General features: G+C 43.3%; 1 protein-coding gene across 6 annotated transcripts in view; it reads right to left on the bottom strand.

Annotated features, from left to right (window-relative positions):
- The window catches only part of Ptk2 (protein tyrosine kinase 2), a 230,131-nt gene that overhangs the window by 55,786 nt on the left and 154,663 nt on the right, over positions 1–19,682 (bottom strand). The window contains exons 15-21 of one of the 6 annotated variants that reach the window (XM_026403058.2): positions 17,739–17,822; positions 16,663–16,680; positions 9,721–9,777; positions 8,197–8,217; positions 7,041–7,138; positions 2,898–2,982; positions 689–789 (exon numbers count right to left, since the gene is read on the bottom strand). In XM_026403058.2, coding sequence (XP_026258843.2) covers positions 689–789; positions 2,898–2,982; positions 7,041–7,138; positions 8,197–8,217; positions 9,721–9,777; positions 16,663–16,680; positions 17,739–17,822 — 464 coding nt within the window. The remainder of the gene's footprint in view (positions 1–688; positions 790–2,897; positions 2,983–7,040; positions 7,139–8,196; positions 8,218–9,720; positions 9,778–16,662; positions 16,681–17,738; positions 17,823–19,682) is intronic. The other 5 variants (XM_026403061.2, XM_077801007.1, XM_077801008.1 and 2 more) reach the window with 5 other exon arrangements.

Here is a 19,682-nt window from a genome sequence, read left to right as displayed (position 1 = left end):
AGGTTTCAGTAACCTGGAGAACGTCAAAGAGGGCTGCTGACACTTTTGTTACTCACATTTTTCAAAGAAACTGTGACTAATGGCAGCTGGTCTAAAAGACACTGCAAAGTGAATTCTCAACACTTTGTGAATTCTCAACTCAAAGTGAATTCTCTTGACACTTTGGATTTACCTAAATTCAGCATTAATTTACCCAAACTCTATTAACAATGTTTCTTCCATCCTCAAATCATTGGGCTAGTTCTTCAGACAATGGCAACAGAGAGAAAAAGAACCCTTTGGTTGTGTGTTGTTACCAGTTCTGATAAAATATCTGGATGCAACAGCTGCCAGGATTTTCTGGGAATTTAGTGACAAAGTTTCTTTTTTTCTTGAGACAAAATCTCCCTACATTTCCCAGGCTGACCTGGAACTCTTGGACTCAAGAGATTGGCCCACCTCAGCGTCCTGAGCAGCTGGGACTATGGCGTGTGCCATTGTGCCTAGCTCAGTGATGAAGATACCCACACTAACATTCTCTGGACGGAAACCACGCCTGATCCTGTATGAGAATTCTCCTGAAAATCTAGGATGTAATCTTTCTACTCCCCTTTTCAGAAGCAAAGGATGTCATGCCCAAATTGCTGGCTGACTGTGAAGCAGCAGACTACTGAGCAGCCAGCCCAGGCAGGCACAGAGCTCACCATACCTCTCCCAGTGTGCACAGCTCCATGATTATCCACACGGGGTTCTCTGTGATGACGCCAATCAACTTCACAATGTGAGGATGGTCAAACTGACGCATTGTTACTAAGGAAAAAAGTTGTTGTCTACAGTTATTCTTTTGAAAACTTTAATTTTTCTTGAAGACTAGTCCAATGAAGGCAAATACTGACGGTGTGGGAACTCAGAGCTCAGTGTCACAGGGTGCTCCTGCTTCTGAGTGGGCGTGCACTGGCATGTGCTTCTGGGCAAATTTGTGCCATGGGAGAACAAAAATGGATAAATAGCCAAGAAAACCCATTCTTTTCCTCTAGGACAAAACTGACATAGGCTTACTTCCCAGGTTTTTCTCTGGACATCTGATAAAGTGGGAACGTGCACTTCACTTAGTTGGGCAACATGCTCCTGGTAAAAGCAACCTGACTGGTACACTGGGAGGAGAGCAACGGGGACTGGGAAGCCACTGCAGCGAGTGTCTGTGTGGAGACCTTGCTGACTGGGCATGCTCCTTGCAAGGCCTGAAGGGTCTGTGGGGCTGTCACAGGGATTTCTAGTTGGTACACAGGGGTTGCTGCATCCAGCATTGTGGTCTGACCCTTGCATGTGACTAGCTGCTCTCATGGGTCTAAGGAAGGCATGTCCTGGACAGACAGTTGTGAGGGCCTTCGGGTCACCTAACCTGCCCTAGTTCTGGTCCTGTGCTGCTCCACTGCAGCCCCTAAGGTCTGTCCACCTGCCTGGGCCAAGATGACCACCAGAGCCTACACACACACAAAGGCAAACCAAATCGTGGGCAAGTGCTCGTTCATAATTTCTAAAAGTCACCTGCACTGTGTGCTAGGATTAGCAAGACAGATGATCTGCACAGAACTACACGATTATAAAACAACTCAAAGTAACTTCAAGATGACCTAGTCCAGTGGCAATTAAAACACTTGGATTTCACAGACTATTAAAACAAACAAACAAACAAATAAATAAAGTCCAAGATATTGTGAGGCTAAGTAAAGACATGATGATAATCGCAGCAGTGATTTTCCTTTAATATTACCAACATGCTATGAAACAACTGGTGTCTGAATGTTGTCAGGAATGGACCCCCATATACTAGTGAGTATTTTATGCAGTTCCTTCATGTATTTTACAATTCCTAAGTTGTAGGAACTGGTAAGAATGTACAAAATTCTTGTCCATAAAAATGCAACTCAGTTCTGTGGGGAAGTAAAATTAAATCTGCATGTATTTAAAAAAAAAAAATCACCTCAGAGATTCTTACTCTCTATAGACACAGGGTTTTGGGAATTCTCTTGAACCAGCTGTGACATCTGGCTGGTTCCCTATTGACTCCATTGCTTTCTGTTCCTTTTTTCCTGTCTCTGGTTAGGGAAATGATACAACCATGTTCAAGGAACAGTCCCTGCAAAACCTGGAGGCTGCACTCCAGACCAGCCGGCAAGCATCTCTCAGGACGTTCTCAAGCCATCATCCGATTGGCATAAATGTGGAGCCACAAGGCCCAGAACCAGGCATGCCTGGAGGTGGGTCCTAGCTGCCTATGGATACTGCAGGTCCTGTTGACACACCTAGAGTTTCTTGCCAAGTTGCCTCACCTTCACTCAATATGACTCAATCCCTGGTGGGTATTCCCACCTTCAACTACCAAATTTTCCACATATTTCAAGAATAAGACCTGGCAGCTTTGATTTTGTTTAACATACAAAGGCCCAGTACAAAATTCCAAGTGTATCATTAAATTTACTCTTGTCAGACTGAGGTCACTGTGTGAGTACTCTGTCATCTTTAAATGGACATTTAAGTACAAAATGTATTTACATCTATTTTCAATTTACTGTTAGTATTTACTATCACTTTTGGTGCGATCTTCACATATAATTAAAGACTTTTGTGTCTCCTCTGATGTAATTACTAAAATATCAACCAAAAAGGGCTGAGGGCACAGGAGTATCCTGTACCAAGGCACAAAGGGAAAGTGTATCTTCTACCCTGACATGTAAAACACCATGTTTACTGGGGAAAATCTGCAGATATATACCTCTTCAAATCCAGATATTAATTTGTAAAGCAAAATAGTAAACATAATTATCTCATAAAAGTTATAACATATTTTTCCTTACTTCTTAGAGTTCACAGATAGAAAGTCAAATGAAGTTACACAGAAATTTCTAGACACTTACAGGCTTCTTGAAGGAATTTCTCTCTCACGCTGTCCGAAGTACAGTTTTTACATGTTTTAATTGCGACAGCCAAAGCTGGATTCTCCTGTGTTAGGGAGATCACAGAATCACATAACATGTAGGAAAGTTCTTTATCAACAGGTAAATTCATGAAAAGTTGTTGTTTTGCAACTATATGTATCTGGACTACACAGAATTGGCACCACAGGATCTTAAAGAAAGAGAGAAATACTTAAAACAAAAATGCTGTGCAGAATCCTCTGAGCTAAATGGACACACATGAGCCGCTGAAGACGATTCACTCTTCAACGAGTTTGGAGTGTCTTCCAGCAGCAGGTGCTGCTCTAGGCAAGAGGTGCCTGTGGACAGCAGAGGCAGTGATCCCTGCTCTTGTCCAGCTTACCTCCCAGGGAAGAACTGACAGGAAACAACGCGTCATTTGCCAGAGGGGAGTGAGGACATGGAGATGTTGTGGTGGCTATGCAGGAGGAGGCTCCTGGGGCAGATGGGAGGAGAGTGAGGACCAGAAGGAAGCAAGGTACCAGCCTCGAAGGGCAGGAAGTTACGCCTGGCAGAGGCTGGGTGCACATAGCAAACTCAAGAGACCCACTTGGGCGTGAGGCTGGAGCTGGGCCTGAGTGGAGGCCCGATTAGAGGGGGCCTCCCAGGCCAACAGGGAGCAGTGGTTTTCACTGAGTGAGACGGGGAGCCAGGGCAGGGTGTGGGCAGAGGAAGGAGCACTCTGGCTGAGCTGTTGAGGAATGGCTGCTGGGAAGCAAACTTAGGCACAGGAATCCCATACGTGGAGGTCACAGTAAGCCAAAGGGTTGGGGGACAGATGATAGTGGCTTGGGTAAATGTGGCTGCAATGGAGGAACATAGAGGGCTGAGCCTCTGGAGGGGCTCTGAAGGCAGGACAAAGCTGGCTCTGGGTGGACGCAGTAACACAGAGGGAAGCTCTTGTTTTGGGCCAGAGAAATAAGCAAGATGGAAGGGGAAGACCAAAAATTCAGCTTTGGCTGTGATGAGCTTGAGATGTGAGTGAGACACCAAGGCACCCAGGTGCAATGGAGTTCAGGTGGAAGCCTGGCTAGAGACAGGAATCTGGAAGTAGCTCAGTTCATGGGACTACAGTCATCAAGGGGACACGGGTCCAAGCTCTACAAACTGAACAAGTGCCAGGCCAGTAGTGCATGCCCGTAATCCCAGAGATTCGGAAGGCTGAGGCAGGAGGAATTCGAGTTTAAGGCCAGCCTCAGCAACTTAGCGAGGTCCTGTCTCTAAATAAAACATAAAATGGGCTGGGAATGTCGTTCATTGTTAAGCACTCTAGGCTCAATTCCTGGTAACAAAAACAAACAAACAAACAAAAAATGAGAAGTTAGATAGAAGAAAAAATAGCAAAGGAAACAGGAAACTGTGACCACAGGGTAGGAAAAAAACAAAAAAATGTGTTTTCCTAGGAGCCAAAAAGTTTGTCTTTTCTTCAAGTTCAAAAGATAGAATTTAAGAAATGCAAGAAACATGATACTAGAAATGACCTGCCACTTGCAACAATTCAAGAGTCTGGACAGCATCTGAGTGTGCTTATCTCACGCTGGGCTTGAGGCTCCTATGCCAGAACACCTGTTTACCTCACTTCACACAGATACTTTAGCAAATTGCCTCACATTCTGTTAAAGGGGCAGAAAAGGGGAGGAAGGGAATAGGGGAGGGGACCAAAGAGGATTTGTGAAGGTTCGGCAATGCTGAATCACGTCTCTATCCTTTCTGGGAATTCTCCAGAGCTTACTGGGGAAATGCAGCTGCATCAGTCAGAGACACCCGGGGGTGGGGGTGGGGGTGGGGGTGGGTTTGGGTGTGATGCTGTCCAGAGTCCTCCTTACTCCCTGTACCTCTCTTCTCCCTGTCTAGCTTCTCCATGGCTCTTGCATGTCCTGGCTTTATATAAGAAGGTTCTTTGGGGTTGATGGATGTTATCTAACTCTTAAAGCAAGTGACAGATGGCACCCAGGACAGGGATCCTGTAGGTGAGTCAATGGAGGCTGGAGGCATGGAGGCTGTCCACGGTCATGCTGCCAGCAGGGGTAGGTTGTTTGGGCACTTCATTGACAGTGAATTAGGGTAAGCAGAGGTTTTGTGGTGCATGCCTGTAATCCCAGTGGCACTAGAGGGTAAGGCCTGAACAATTTAGTGAGACCCTGATTCAAAAATAGAAGATAAAAAGTGCTGGGCAGGATGTAGTTCAGTAGTAAAAACTCCCTAGGGGTTCAAATCCAGTACCCCAAACAAACAAAAAACCACAACCAAACACTGCCCCCCCCAAAACAGTGAAAGGGGAAAATTAGATAATTTGTAATTGTGATATGCAGGAGGTGGTGGCAACAGCTTGGTAACACAATAACCATTCTGAGTCAGTTCCCAGCCAACATGGCGCTGTCACTCGTTCCAAGGTCTGATTCGTAAATAGAGTCCTTCTAAGTTCTTCCAGTACCTGGAGCTTGCCGATTTCTAGCTTCCTCTCAAGAGCAAGCTACTGGGCTGGGGTTGTAGCTTGTGACAGACCTCTTGCCCTGTCAGTGCCAGGGCACTGGGATTTGGTCCCAGCTCACCTCTATATAAACAAACTTATCTGTGTAAGGAACTCCAGTACAGATTGTCCTCAGAGTAGCACCCAGTTCCACCTCCCTCTTGGCCCAGATTCAACACTGAGCCCACCTACTCCCTGTTTCCTTTGGAGGTGGAAACGCTGTGCTATACCATGAGGGTGAACCTCATGTGGCCATTTGACTGGGCCATAAGGTGTCCAGATATCTGGTCCAACATTATTCCAGTCTAACATGCAAGTCAGCAAGCTACCTAAAGTGAACTGCCCTCAGTGACATGGACCCTCCAGGAGGAAGAGATGCTGCCTGGTAGCTGCCAGGCTGGGACACTGGTCCATTTCCTGTTTTCAGATTTGGACTGCCCTCTACTCTCTCAGCCTTTGGGTCTTGACTGGACTACACCACTGGCCGTCTTATATCTCTGGCTTGCCGAGTGCATATCACAGGACTCATGGGCTCCCGTGACTGTGTGAATCAACTGTTTATGATAAGTCTCTTGTGGCTCAGATCCCATTGGTTCTGCCTCTCTGGAGAACACTGTCAGAGCTGTGTCTTCCAGAGTCTCCTCCATCTCACTTAAGGACTCATACAGATGCTTAAGGCAGATAGCCTGAGCTATTGTGACTCTTCTGTTCCATGCCCGCGGGATCCTCTAAGCAAGGAGCAGGGCTCACTGCACCTACTTGCACCACCAGCACCTCAGGGGAACAGATGTTGCTGCCTCACTAAAACCCACTCTCCATACAGCAGGGACAGGTTTGAAAACGGCCATGGGATCATCTCTCAAAGTCCTACCCTGTACCATGGGTCCCAGCCCCCCTTCCACCAGCGTCTCCTGCCCAGCGTCATCTGCATGCTTTTACACTCTTCTGCTGCAACACAGAAACATCTTTGACATCTTGGGAGTCCTGGTGTTTTTCTGGGGCTAGGATTCATTTTATAAATAGTAAGTAAACACTACACTGAGAATATAAAAAAAAATCCTCTATTATTTTTGCAGCTAAAATGGACTTATTTTAAAGTCCACCATTAGCTCTGTGACCCTGGTGAGACATTGAGCCTGAAACTTTGCAATACATCTGTATCAGGAACCATAGGGGTAGGAGGAAGCTGGAGTTCACCTGGGTTGGTAACTGGAGTCCTCTTGCCACATGGGCATTAGAGCCAGGCCTAAGTTCAGGCCTTTTCACCAAGTTTAGATCCAATGCTCTTCTACTGTGTTTTGTCTCAAAAGTAGAGTAAGGAGAATAAGGAAGATAAATACGCATAGAGTTAAAAAAAAAAAGAGTCTACAAGTTTTTGGTTATGAAAGTACCATTCCCTGGTGTGTGTGTGTGTGTGTGTGTGTGTGTGTGTGTGTGTGTGTAGCGAGTTTAACAAACGGGAAGACATGGAAGGAAGGGCAACAGCAGGGCAGTGAGCTTAAAGAAAGACAATGTGAACATCCAGAGGAACCGGGGACTTCTGAAGGCAAAGAGGTGATTTACACTTGACAGTAAAAATTAGCACATATTTTGGGAGGTCGTAAGGGACTTACTGGACTCATGTACACGCCTTGATGCACATCTCCAAACTGGCCTTCTCCAATACAGCGTCCGAGTTCTATTCTTTCTCTTTGAATCTCATAGTCCCTGGCTGTAAAACACGACCTGTGTCAATACGTAATTAGGTGCAATACTTTAAATGTAGACACAACACTTGGCACATAGTTTCATCATGAGCAGAAACTTCATCTGTGGCACATGGATATACAGAGGTGCTTTCAACTGAGTGGAATTCTCTTAAACAATACTTTAAAAAGAACTTCTGTTCAGTTATGGTATTGGATGAATATAAAAATGAGTTTTATTAAATGCAGATTTTTTTCCACACCAGGAGTCTTTAAGTATCTGATTTATTTGGTATCTGTTTCATAGTTCTCTAAATAATTGCTCTAAGTATTATAGTATATGCTTCATTAATAAGAGCTATTAGTTTAGGTATTAATGTAGGAAGTCTAGAAAAACACAATTATTTAAAGCAATTATTTTGCAAATAACTAAAGTTGATAAACACAGGGGCACTATAAAATTGTTAAACTTTATGCTTTGAAAGTTTAAGAGCTTTCCACTTTATTATAGTCTTATCTCTAGATTATCATTGAGCTAAGAGAGTTTAAAGAGGTAGTTTCTAAAAAACAATTTCAAAATCAGATGACATGGAATCAAGGCTGAATATATCAGCATAAACTTGAGAGTATGTGCCTTAAATATGAGTTATATAAGATCAGTGTCTTGGCAGGCTGTTGAGGCATACAGAAAGAAAACACCCTCTAGGAACAGAATAGATTGAATTTCAATTCAATTACTCATGTGGTCCTTTGATTTATTTCCCATAAGAAATTCATCCAAATCAGGGCTGTATATATTCCATTAGTGAAATCACTAATAGAACAAATCAATAGCCAAATGTCTTAAGACCTTCCCCTGGGAGATCAAATTGTATAAATCAATTGTATATAAACATTGAACCAACATTTTAGATAGTTGTTTTCCTCTTTAAAATCAATTTAGCTAGTAATTCCATTGATTTAACAGAATGAGTAAACCAACGATAAATAGTTTAAAATAAGTTAACTGAAAACTGAAATGTCCCGTATCATTCCACGGTTGCAATTGCAAGCAAATGCAGTTATTTCAAAGGAATCCTGTTACCTTCATCTATTCCATAGTTTTCTGTATTGCAATTAAGAGAGAAAAAAATTGAAGACCTTGCTTAGAAATAACTAATAGCAATTAGGTTAACAATAAAAACTTGGAGAGTATATTTCAATAATATTCACTTCATTATTTTAAACTCAAATATGAATAAAAAAAGAGACCTAAACAAGTAAAAACTTTATATCTTTGAGTTACCTTGATGTTTTTAACGTAATGTCTTTAAATCTGTATCTCATAAATTCCCATTTTTCAATTCATTTTTTGTGAGGTTTGGGTAAAAGGTAGCCATGTTAGGAATTTACTGTTAAACTATAAATAATAAGTAAATAAATTGTATATGTATATATAAATGTGAATTCTCTGTAGGAATGTACAAATGACTAAATGGTCAATCAAAACACTATCCTTAATCTTAAAAAACATTTTTCCAAATTGCCATTGGCTGTTAAAAAATATACACTAATTTTCAGCTCTTGCCTTGGTTTTAATTACTCTGATAAAACAACCCCCCACCCTCCATACTGGGGATTGAACCCAGAGGTACTTAACCATTGTGCTAAATCTCACCCCCGCCCCACCCCTGTGAAGGCTGGCCTTGAACTTGTGATCCTCCTACTTTAGCCTCCAGGGTCACTGGGATTTCAGGTGTAGGCCACCATGCCTGTTGTGACTGGTGACTTTTGGCAGGCCAGTATGGCCTGCCCAGGAAAATACCTGCCTTAGAGGTCTACTTGTTTCTCTTTATTTTTGTAATGTTTCCTCATTGCATATACAACTCAAATGAGAATACTTTAAAAAATATTTACAAAATAGGATAAAGAAACTAAAATACTTAGTTCTACTGATATCGGGGCATTTGGATTTCAGGTAAAGCTGCTGAGGCTGCCTTAAGAGGTGGGATTAAATTTAAAAATTTTTTCCCCTTGTTTTTTACAAACATGAAATTTCAAGGACTTATCCAATTCAAGAGCTGGGGACAATATTCTCCAAGGCAAGGGCTGAGGCATCTACAGATTCCCTTCTGTACAGACAAAGAGGAGAGCACCTTGCCACTTCCAGGTGGCAGGAGTTCATCCAGAAGTTCTGTGTCCCACACAGACACCACAGAGGGTATGGACTGGAAGCTGCTGGCACTGCTCAGTCAACCACACACAGCAAGGCATGATTTCAAGGGGAAGTGCAATTCTTTGCATATGTATGTGTGTACTAAACCTTTAAAGAATACTAATTATCTACAGAGAGTAAGTACTCTAATAAATGTTGCTAAGCAGTAAGAAAACAAGACTACAAAAATACTCTATCTAAACAACATTAATTATTTCATTTTAGGCTTCTGGTCTTATAGGAGTGCATATATAGAATTCGTAAGGTTGAAAAGAACACTTCTGTTAAGCACACAACAAAGTTTTCAAAGGACAATAAATACCCTAAAACCTATAGGCACCTATAGGTTATATACCCTATAACCATGAGGCACTGTCTGTCAACCTCAGCAAATACAGAGAGAAGAGCACTTACTTGAGGGCATGGTGTAAGTATCTTCTTCATCGATTATCTCGGCATAGTCGTCTGTTTCTGTACAAAAGGAAAACAGATATGTTGGCAGAAGTTAAAGACTTGACCTCTTGGCCTTTGATACAATTTAAAAAGGCAAAACGATCTGTCTACACCCTTTACCATGCTGAAATATTCTTAAAATACTCAAATTTTGCTCACAAATGAGTCATTTATGGAAATAAAAGTGACATCACTGTCACTGTTAATAATACAGACTTGTTTCTCAGATAGCAAACAGGCTAACACAGAAAGCCCTTGTTAAGAAAAAAAAAAAAAAAAAGAAAGAAAGAAAAAAAGACAAGAGAAACCGCATGATCCAAATCAACCAACCTGTGCTGGCTGCTGAACTTCCCTCTACATACCATGTACATGCTTAGAACCATGCTTCTGGCTACTGGAGTCTCCCAAATAAGACTGGCCCCTCCAGAGACCAGGAAGTTTTGATTTTATTAATGACAAGATTCAACAGCATATTCTGAAACTTTTCTTTGAGGGAATAAATGGTAGCCTGAGTTTTGTGGGGGGAACTGGGCTGACTTATTTCATTTGTTCCAGATTGAAAAACGCAGGGATTTATCTTCTGTAACTTTTGCGCTCACATATTTCAAGAAGTATGTCAATGTCAAAAAGCTAAAAGACGGCTGGGGTTATGGCTCAGTGGTAGAGCGCTTGCCTCACATATGTAAGGCACTGGATTTGATCCTCAGTACCACATTAAAAAAAAAAAAAAACAAAATAAAGATATTGTGTCTCCATGTATAACTAAAAAAATATTAAAAAAATAAAAATAAATACAGCTAAAAGAGCCAGATGTGGTGATGCACACCTGTAATCCCAGAGACTCAAGAAGCTGAGGCAGGAGGATAGCAAGTTCAAAGCCAGTTTCAGCAACTTGGTGAAGCTCTAAGTAAATCAGTGAGACCCTGTCTCTAAATAAAATACAGAAAGGGGCTGGGGATGTGGCTCAGTGATTAAGCACCCCTGGATTCACTCCCAGTATCAAAAGAGGAAAAAAAATAAAGAAAGAAAAAAGGAAGGAAGGAAGGAAGGCAGAAAGGAAGGAAACATGTTAAAATGAGTTATTTTTTGAGACAAAGTCAAGGAGTTCCAATGTTTCCACTGACTCCTTCCTGTAAAGCAGGATTTTAAAAGCCTATCACTGCACTAATGGGGACATTTCAAAGCACTCATCTAGGGGATAGCCGTCACTCCAACAGTACTGCGCTAAAACACATTACTCTCCTCCTTCTGGAAAAACAGAACCCTTTGCTGTTTTTAGTGTCCCTCCTGGGGGGACACTAAGCTCTAGTTTTTTTAATATTGTAGATAAACACAATACATTTATTTTTATGTGGTGCTAAGGATCGAACCCAGGGCCTCAAACATGCTTGGCAAGTACTCTTAACACTGAGCCACAGCCCAGCCCCACTAAGTTCTCTCAAAAGAGACCTGAGGGATGACTGTAGGGCCTGAGAAGCCAGCACCTCCTGCTGCCTGTGCTGCCCTCAATACTTCACTCAGCTGCAGAACCATGAAAGCTGAGCTGGAGCCTGCAACTGGAAGAATTCAATTCTCAATGTGTATCATCATTAAAATGACTATGAAAATTCTGGTTGGCAGAGTGTAATGTTAATAAATCAATTCTCTTTTAGACATTTATCATATGTAAACGATTATGGAGAGGTGAATATTATGTATTATTCTTTTATGTTTATTAAGTAATGCGACTTTGGGGATTCAAGAAAAAAAAATTAATCTATTCCAAACCTTCTATTCTTTCATTTCCATATTTCTCCCCCATCAACACTCACTTCTCCCCTTTTATGGCAGTGCTGGCTTGAAACCCAGGGCCTCACACATGCTAGACAAGCCTCTACCATTGGTGCTACACCTGAGCCCTTTGATTATTTTTATTTTGAGACAGGGTCCTGCTAAATTGCCTAAGCTGGCCTTGAACTGCCTCAGCCTCCCGAATTGCTGGGATGACAGGCGTGTACCACCAGGTCTGGCCCATCTTTTCTCCTCCTTCTCCTGTTCTCAAGAGAATATGAAGAACAGTAAACTGGCAAACTGTAGGCCTGCAGCCTTGCTCCTGTGTAAGATGGTTTATCAAAAGACCTTGTGGGAAAAGATCTGGAGCTGCAGAGGGAACTGCTCAGGTACCTGTAACAATCTGGACTAAGAGGGGAAGAATCTACTGCATGAGCCGAGATGATAGAGGCAACACAAGCCCCAGATGAGTACCTGCTCATCACTGTCTCTTTTCATCCTGTAATTTAGCAGGCTCAACTTCCTGACAATGCCCCCAGAAAATGAATGGCACCAAGGCTGCCTTTCCACAGACAGCAGCCCCAGCTCCCTCCCTGCCTTCTTTCATGCAGAATGGTATGTGCCTCTGGCTGGCCCCGGTGGGGCGGGTCTTGGGAGAGCTGCTCAGACTCCCACCTCTGCTGTCTTTCCCCAGGGGCCCTGGTCCCCGATTGTTCAAGGCTCTGACAAGCTGCCCTCACTCTCAGTCTGACTCAGCAGATGCTGCAGACTCCATGGGAGCCTGGGAAGACTAGGCGTGTGCTGCCTGGAGAAGAGTATGAGGCTAGTAAGCACAGCAATAGCCACAGCCCACCTGAGGCTACCACCTGCTAAAGCTCATCTTGGCTCAGAGCCAATTCTGGTTTCAGCCAAGTGCCCCATCTATTCAGAGACCTCTCCCCAAACGAATCTGCCCTATCCCCATGTTCTTGATCATGTTCCTTGACTTATTGTCCTCTGACTTTAAAAAATTTTTTCCCTGCTTCCTTGTAACTGGTCTGTACGGCTCTTGGGAACAGAGTGTCCCTGGAGCAGAGCCTTTGTGCATCTTATTCACCTGTGTTCTCAGCATGGAAAACAGTGAATAGCTCAGAGCAGGTGCTCAGGAGATACAGCTTCTCAAGAAAATGAGTGCACTGGTAGACTGAGTGGGTGGCACATCCCCAGAACAAGGGACAAGGCACAGTGCACATGTGACCGCTTGAGAGTTGCTTCCTGACTATGGGTCAGGTATGCTCTCATGTGCACAGCGAGAGCACAGTGCCCGTGCCAGGTTGTCGTGAGGACTGTAGCGGGTGAGTGAGCATGAAGTTGAGGTGTGCCCTGTACCCACAGACTGCCAAGGAGGAACTGCTCCTTTTGTGGCTGTCGTGTTCCTGTGAAGATTCTGAGAGGGGCTGGCAGGTCTGTGTGATGACCCTTCCAGTCAGTCTTAGTGTGGCTCAAGTACCTTTGAGGACTGTCTCACAAACCTCAAGCAGAGGTTCCACCCTTGAAATAACTCTGAAATTTTTTAAAGAGTGATGAGTCTACTACAGGAAATCTCTGGGGAACCTCACTGGACCCCTGGGAATTAGCCACAATACTTGGGGCAGATGCATGCTTTAACGACACCAAGTGCACAGAGAATGATTACTTCGTGAACTACACGGGTAGGTTCTTAAGAAGCTGAGTAAGCACCAACAGGCACACGGGACTGCGAAGCTTTGCAGTTTCTATGTAGGAGTTTCAAGTGGCAGTTCTTGGCATATTTCTCTAAGAATTATTGATATTAATTTGGTTTTATTTTTTCTCCTGGCTTTTAGGTTCATGGGATACTATGACAGACATTGAGGTGAGAACCTTTTCTCTTTTTGCTGTGCCCAGGGCCTTGGGCCTGCTGGGCAAGCACCCTACCACTGAGCCACATCTCCAAGTCAGAGATATTTTTACACACTTATGGGCCCTGATAAATTGGAGGCCAGCCTTAGACTGTTTCCTCCACCCCCAAATAATGGTATCATAGAGGGACAATGCAGGACAAAGGAAACAGTCAAAGATTTGTTAGACAGCATTCTCTACTTCTGATAGGGACTGTCAGCTTTGGTAGGTGACAGTGTCCAAGGGCTCTTGCACTGTGGCTTACTCCTCAGCCGAGTGCTCTGGGGGCACAGTTGTCACTTCCTATTTCCCAGGCAGAAGGCTTAGGCACACAGATGTGCAGCTTTTTCAGGACCCTGCTCAGGGGTAGCTTGTACTCAGCCTGGTGGCGCAGCACAGAGCCTAGTTTGCAGTGCTGCATAGTCCTTAATCACCTTTCACTTAATCCCTTCACTTTGAAACTACCACAACTTCCTATAGATATACTTCCTCCCTTCACAGGGCTGAGTGCTACACCAAGGATGCTCACAGGAGGGCTCATCTATGCAGGGGTCCCACAATGCCATCACAACACAGGAGCACAGGCAAAATCTTGAGCAAGAGCATTCTTTCACTTAGCCCTGAGGAAAACCCCTTTGCTTTAGCTTATAAAATCTCACTTCTTTGGTGGCTTATTGGTGAACCTGGGAGATGCCTGGCCCAGGAGTTAAAGGCTTAAAGAGAAACATTAAAAGCTGGGTGTGGTGGCACATGCTTAAACTCCCAGCTTTTGGAAGCTGAGGCAGAAGGAGTGCTTGAGTGCAGGGGTTCAAGATCAGTCTGGGCAAACTAGGGAGACCTTGACTCAGAAAAAAATGAATGATAAATAAATATATAGAAACATTTTAAAAAGGAGAATCCTAAAATTTAGATAACATTATAATTTTACCAAAATTATTAATTAGATGAACAATTTGTTAAAAGGACACTAAGGGTTAAGCAAATAGGGAGAAAATTACTAACCTGTCATTTCAAAGCAAGGTTAAGAAGAGAAAGTCACTACTAACTGATCAGCATGCACAAAGACATTGAAGGTTCATGGTCTGTCACTTAAAGAGCCTAATGCCTCTGGAGGTGCTATCAGGAGATTGGTTTGGTGTCTGGGAGGGATCTATCTGTGGAGAAAGCGTACTATTGCCTGGTTTATAAACAAAAGGAAACACAAAAGTCTTTGAGCTCAGAAAGTTCCCAAGCACTGAAAACCTGTGAAATTTTTCAGTTATGAAGCAGAGAGCGGGACCTGTCTCCTCACTTTCTCCTGTCTCCTGGAGGCAGCAATTCTGACAATCTGCTCCCTTGCCTGGCTTCCCCACTGCTCCCAGAGGCATGGGGCTAAGCAAGAGGGGCAGGAAGTCTGAGGCACTCTCAACCACTAACATCTGCACAGGGCCCAGGCTACAGGCAACTTTCGAGGACTAACCAGTATCAGTCTTCTATCCAACCGGCATAACTCAGATGTGCCATGGAGTCTGCAGGCATGTGAAGCAGAAGATAATTCTTTTCTAGTAACCAAGATAACTCCAACTTTGCTTGGCAGTATTATTTAGCCACACTACCTAGACCAGGGACTGGCATTCTTTTTCTACAAGGCCAGGTGGGAAGTGTGTGAGATTGTGCAGGCCACACACTCTGGGGGCAGCACTCAGCTTGGCCATTTGCACCACAGTCAGCAAGTGGGGAGGACACCATGGAAGTACAGGTGTGGGGCCGTGTTCCAACAGAACTTGACTTATGGGTGCTGAAACTGGGATTTTTACATAACTGTGATGTCACAAATACTAGCTTTCTTTTGATATTTTCTGTGCAACCATTAAAAAAATGTGACCACATTGCTAGCTCAAGAGGAAGTACCAGAACAGCTGGGTTGTTAGGCCTTAGTTTGTGGACCCCCAATCAATACCAACTGAGTCAACCATTAGGATGTGGGTGTTTTTGTAAGAAAGGTTAAGTATACTTGCCCTGGCTAATTCGCAGTACGGAAAAGTTCTAGTGTTGGGAAATTACATGAAAACATTTGCATTCTGTCAACCTATAGTAACAACCCTTTGTCTGTAGACATTTAAATCTGTATGCTTCACAGTAATCCTATAACCACCTGGGACCCCTTTTACTGATGGAGATGCAGGGGATGAACAATCTGCTTCAGGTCACTCAAGTCACCTGGTGACAGGATGGAGCAGAAGACAAGGGTGACACTGGAGCCCAGACCTAGCTACTCCTCTCTGATCCACAGGCTCTTTGTCTGCAAACAGGGCCACCCAGTGATATTCCCGACTGCTGTGAGCAGGAATCACGCAGGTAAGGTGCTTGCACATAGGAAGCTCTCAATGACGTAAACTGCTGACTTTATCACTACCAGGGATTGATTTAGAAAGGAAGCTCAGATCTTCTGGCTTCAAATCCTGTGAAAAACACACACTTTCAGATGAGAGTTATGTCGTGGCCTTTCCCCGAGGCCACGAAGCTCATTCTATGTAGGGGTCCCACACTGCCATCCCAACACAGGAGCAGAGGCAGAATCTTGAGCAAGAGCATTCTTTCACTCAGCCATGAGGAAAACACACTGTCCACTTTGCTTTAGCTTATAAAATCTCACTTCTTTGGTGTGAAGGACCACAAAGTTCCATGCAGGCAGCACAGACTGAGAAATGTAAGACTCTAAATGTGATTTTAAGTTTTCGAGCTTATTAAGTGCTATCAACAGTCTGGAGGGGGGGGGACAACCATTATCATTATTGCTGGTATCTTCCCTTACTGTTAGTTTGCAAGACTCTAAAATCATTTTCACTCTTTTCTTTCTACTACCTCACTCTGATCTAGGAATCATTAATACATACTCCATACCTGCTATAGATAGAGAATGTTTGAATCTCTATCACTGTTTTCAAGTGTGACTAATTTTGCTGAAATATGCATTGACAATTTTCTAGAATGCTAAAATTTTAACTTAAAAAAATCTAGAAAACTCACTATGAACATACAGCTCAAATTTCCTGCTGTGATGTGATTAGCTAATAACTAGTTACACCTTCCACACCCCACCCTGAACAACTCTTAGCAGACCATGTTCTTGTGCCATTTGTCCTTGTTTCTGTTTTATCAAAACCACATTTTGCCTTTCATTAAATACTGGACTGTACTTATTTCCATAAATAATTATCATAGCAGTAACACAAATGTGAAAATAGATTTTACCGTCCCCACTAATTTCATCTGCAGATCCAGGTGGCATGCAAAGAAAGGGGGAGCAGGGAACAGAGGGAAGGAGAGATGGGAGAGGAGAGAAGAGAGGGAGACACTATTAAAATGACAAGTCGATCAAATCTCGAGAAAAGTAACAAAATCACCCCACCCAGGTCTAATTCAAAAGGCAAAAGACTGTAGTCATATGTTACTTGACCTGACGGATATTATGTCAAGTATTAAGATATCAAAATGTTATACCAAGTTACACAGTAATAGAGTTTTAAATTAGTTTCTACTATAGTAAGCAAAATCAATTCGACAGCCTCTCACAATTACATGTTAAAAAATGCTTCTACTTCCCTCAGGGAGAATTTGTATCCTTTTAGATAAAAGACAAACCAGTCATTACATGTATGTTAAAAGATAAAGGGGAACCCTCCTGGAATAAGCCTACTGCAGTGCGCAGCAGGATTCAAACACCACATGAGAGTCTAGGCCAGGCCCACTGCAAACCACAGGGAGTACAGTGCTCCCAGCTCTGCGAACAAATAAAGATCCCCTTTAAATGTGTATGAAACAACAAATTTTATTACCAACATTCTGGAGAAATTATTGTTTCAACAATTGTAAGAAAATCATTGCTTTCCTAGAAAACTCTCCCAACAGCAGAGCTGGCCCTTCTCTGCAGCATCCTGAGCACAGAAAGCAGACACGGGCGATTCTAAGCAGCTCCTCCTCATTCAGGTGCATGCTGCGTTAGGAGACCCATAGTACAAGGAATGTGGTCCTGCCCACCCCTGTGGGAAAACACTCAGAACGCAAAGGGGACAGGAAAGCTACTTTTTGCCCTTTCATGCACTTGGAAACCAGCAAACAGGCAAACAAAAGTCTATTACTCAAGAGAGCAGCTCCAAGACTGTGAGACAGCAAACCTCCCCCAGTTATCACCTCTGAACAGCAGACACCACACACACTGACATTCAGTAAAGCTAGGAGCTGCTGAGGACAGTCTCTAAGCATCAGTTAGAGAGTTAGCTTTGTGGTGCTGTGGTTAGCAAGGGACCCTATGCAACAGAGTGCAGTACCGGCAGGAGAAGGTTCATGGGAACAGAAGACCAAAGGGAGAAAGCGCCTAGCTTTCTTAACTTTATGTTGGCAGTGACTGACTCCTTTACAAAGAGGCGAGAGGAGGAAAGAAAAAAAAAGAAACAAATTATTTCAATACAAAAGATAAACTGTTACATTTTTAAGGCACATCTATAAAAATAGACACAAATTTGCAAATATTTGTATTTCACTACTGCACACCTTACTTTGTACTAGCACTGACTTGCAGCTTATAAAATAAATGCTACTATTTTAAGATCTAATTTTCTGTCTTAGCAAAGGTTAGCACTGGATATGGAAGACACAATGAAACTCTCCTGATCTGCACAGTCAGCCACTGACAGTACAAATATGCTTACAAACCACAAAACCCAAACAAAATAAATAATAAAAACCAATAGTAATTCAAGAATCAAGAACATTCAATATTCTTGTGATAATATTCAACAATAAAGAAAAAAATGTAGAAAACTAGCAGATCCTGATTTTGTGAAAGAGTTTTATGTGCAATTTACTCCACATTCTCAGTGGAGACAGAGACTCGCAGATCTGGAGTACCTTGTACACCCTGGTGAGGAGGGTATTTGAATACACAGGCAGCACACCTTCCTCATTTACGCACTTGCCCACTCATGTACTGCGACTCATTTGAGAGGTGTCCCACTCTGATTTTAGCAGTGAGAACACGGAGAAGCAACGATTATGGATGATAATAGCAGCAGTGGACACGCCAATGAAGTTCAAGCAAGGGATGGAGCTTGAAGATGCAAAGTAGCAGCTGAACGACCCAGGCAGCAGGAGACGCAGACGGCATCAGTGGTGAGTTGCCACTTACAGCGTGGGCCTTGGAGGAGGCAGGCCAGGACTGTCTGGCCATCAAGATGGCAATGATCTCACTGGCAGTACCAATATACAAGAAGCAGAAATGAAAAGAACTAAGAATACTTTGGTACTTTTCAAATGATGTATTTTGATTCCAAGGACACAATCTCACTGCTTGGTTTGAAAAGCTACCTTTTTCACAGACCAGAATCCTGGCCCTGCAGGTGATGGCCTAGGAATGCCACTCCTTGTGATACTGGTGAAGAAGATGGCCTGAACTGACAAATGGATGCACCAGAGTTGGTGGGGGGGATCAGGAGGCAAGAGCTATGTGGGATACCCTGGATGGAACAAGAATGTGCACTGTGGACAAGGGCATTCTGTCAATATTACATGTGTCAATTTTGTTAATTCTACTCTGATATGATGATGTCTTTGACCCTAAGAAATACACATTGAGCTACAATTATCAACAGTGCATTCAAATAAACAATATATGACACTTCGTTTTTATTATTTCTACAAACATTTTCCAAGAATAAACTCAGGAAAAATAAAAATATAGGGAGCATGGGCTCTGTTTCAGAGAATGTCTGGATTCAATCATTGGCTCCACCACTCAACCTGACTGTGGGAAGGCAACCCTACTTTCATTTCTCAGTTTTCTTACCTGTTCAATAGGGTAGTAACAAGCTGCCCCAGGTAAAGAGCTGAAGGAAAACTTTCTGCTAATGGTAAGTGAGTGGAAGGAGCTGGACAGGGCAGAGATGGTGAGCGTGCACATCAGCAATGTCAGGGCAGGGCCTAGTCACTAAGCAATGAAGACACACATGTAGGGGACCTGGAGCTGGTCGTGGACACTCAAGGAATAAGCTAGAAAAACAGGAAGGCACAGTTCGAGAGGGTTTTCTGAAAGTGAAACTACAGCTGGGTGCAGTGGCACACACCTGTGATCCCAGCTACTATGGAGGGTGAGGCAGGGCAACCACAAGTTGAAGGCCAGCCTAACAATTTAGCAAGCCCCTGCTTCAAAATAAAAATAAAAAGCTTAGGGACATGGCTCAGTTTCAGAGCTGGGTCCGATCCCCAGCACCTCCCGC

Source organism: Urocitellus parryii, chromosome 7, assembly GCF_045843805.1.
Source record: "Urocitellus parryii isolate mUroPar1 chromosome 7, mUroPar1.hap1, whole genome shotgun sequence".
NCBI classification, from domain to species: domain Eukaryota; kingdom Metazoa; phylum Chordata; class Mammalia; order Rodentia; family Sciuridae; genus Urocitellus; species Urocitellus parryii.
The sequence above is the reverse complement of the archived record's forward strand: the minus strand, read 5'-3'. Positions and strand labels throughout refer to the sequence as shown.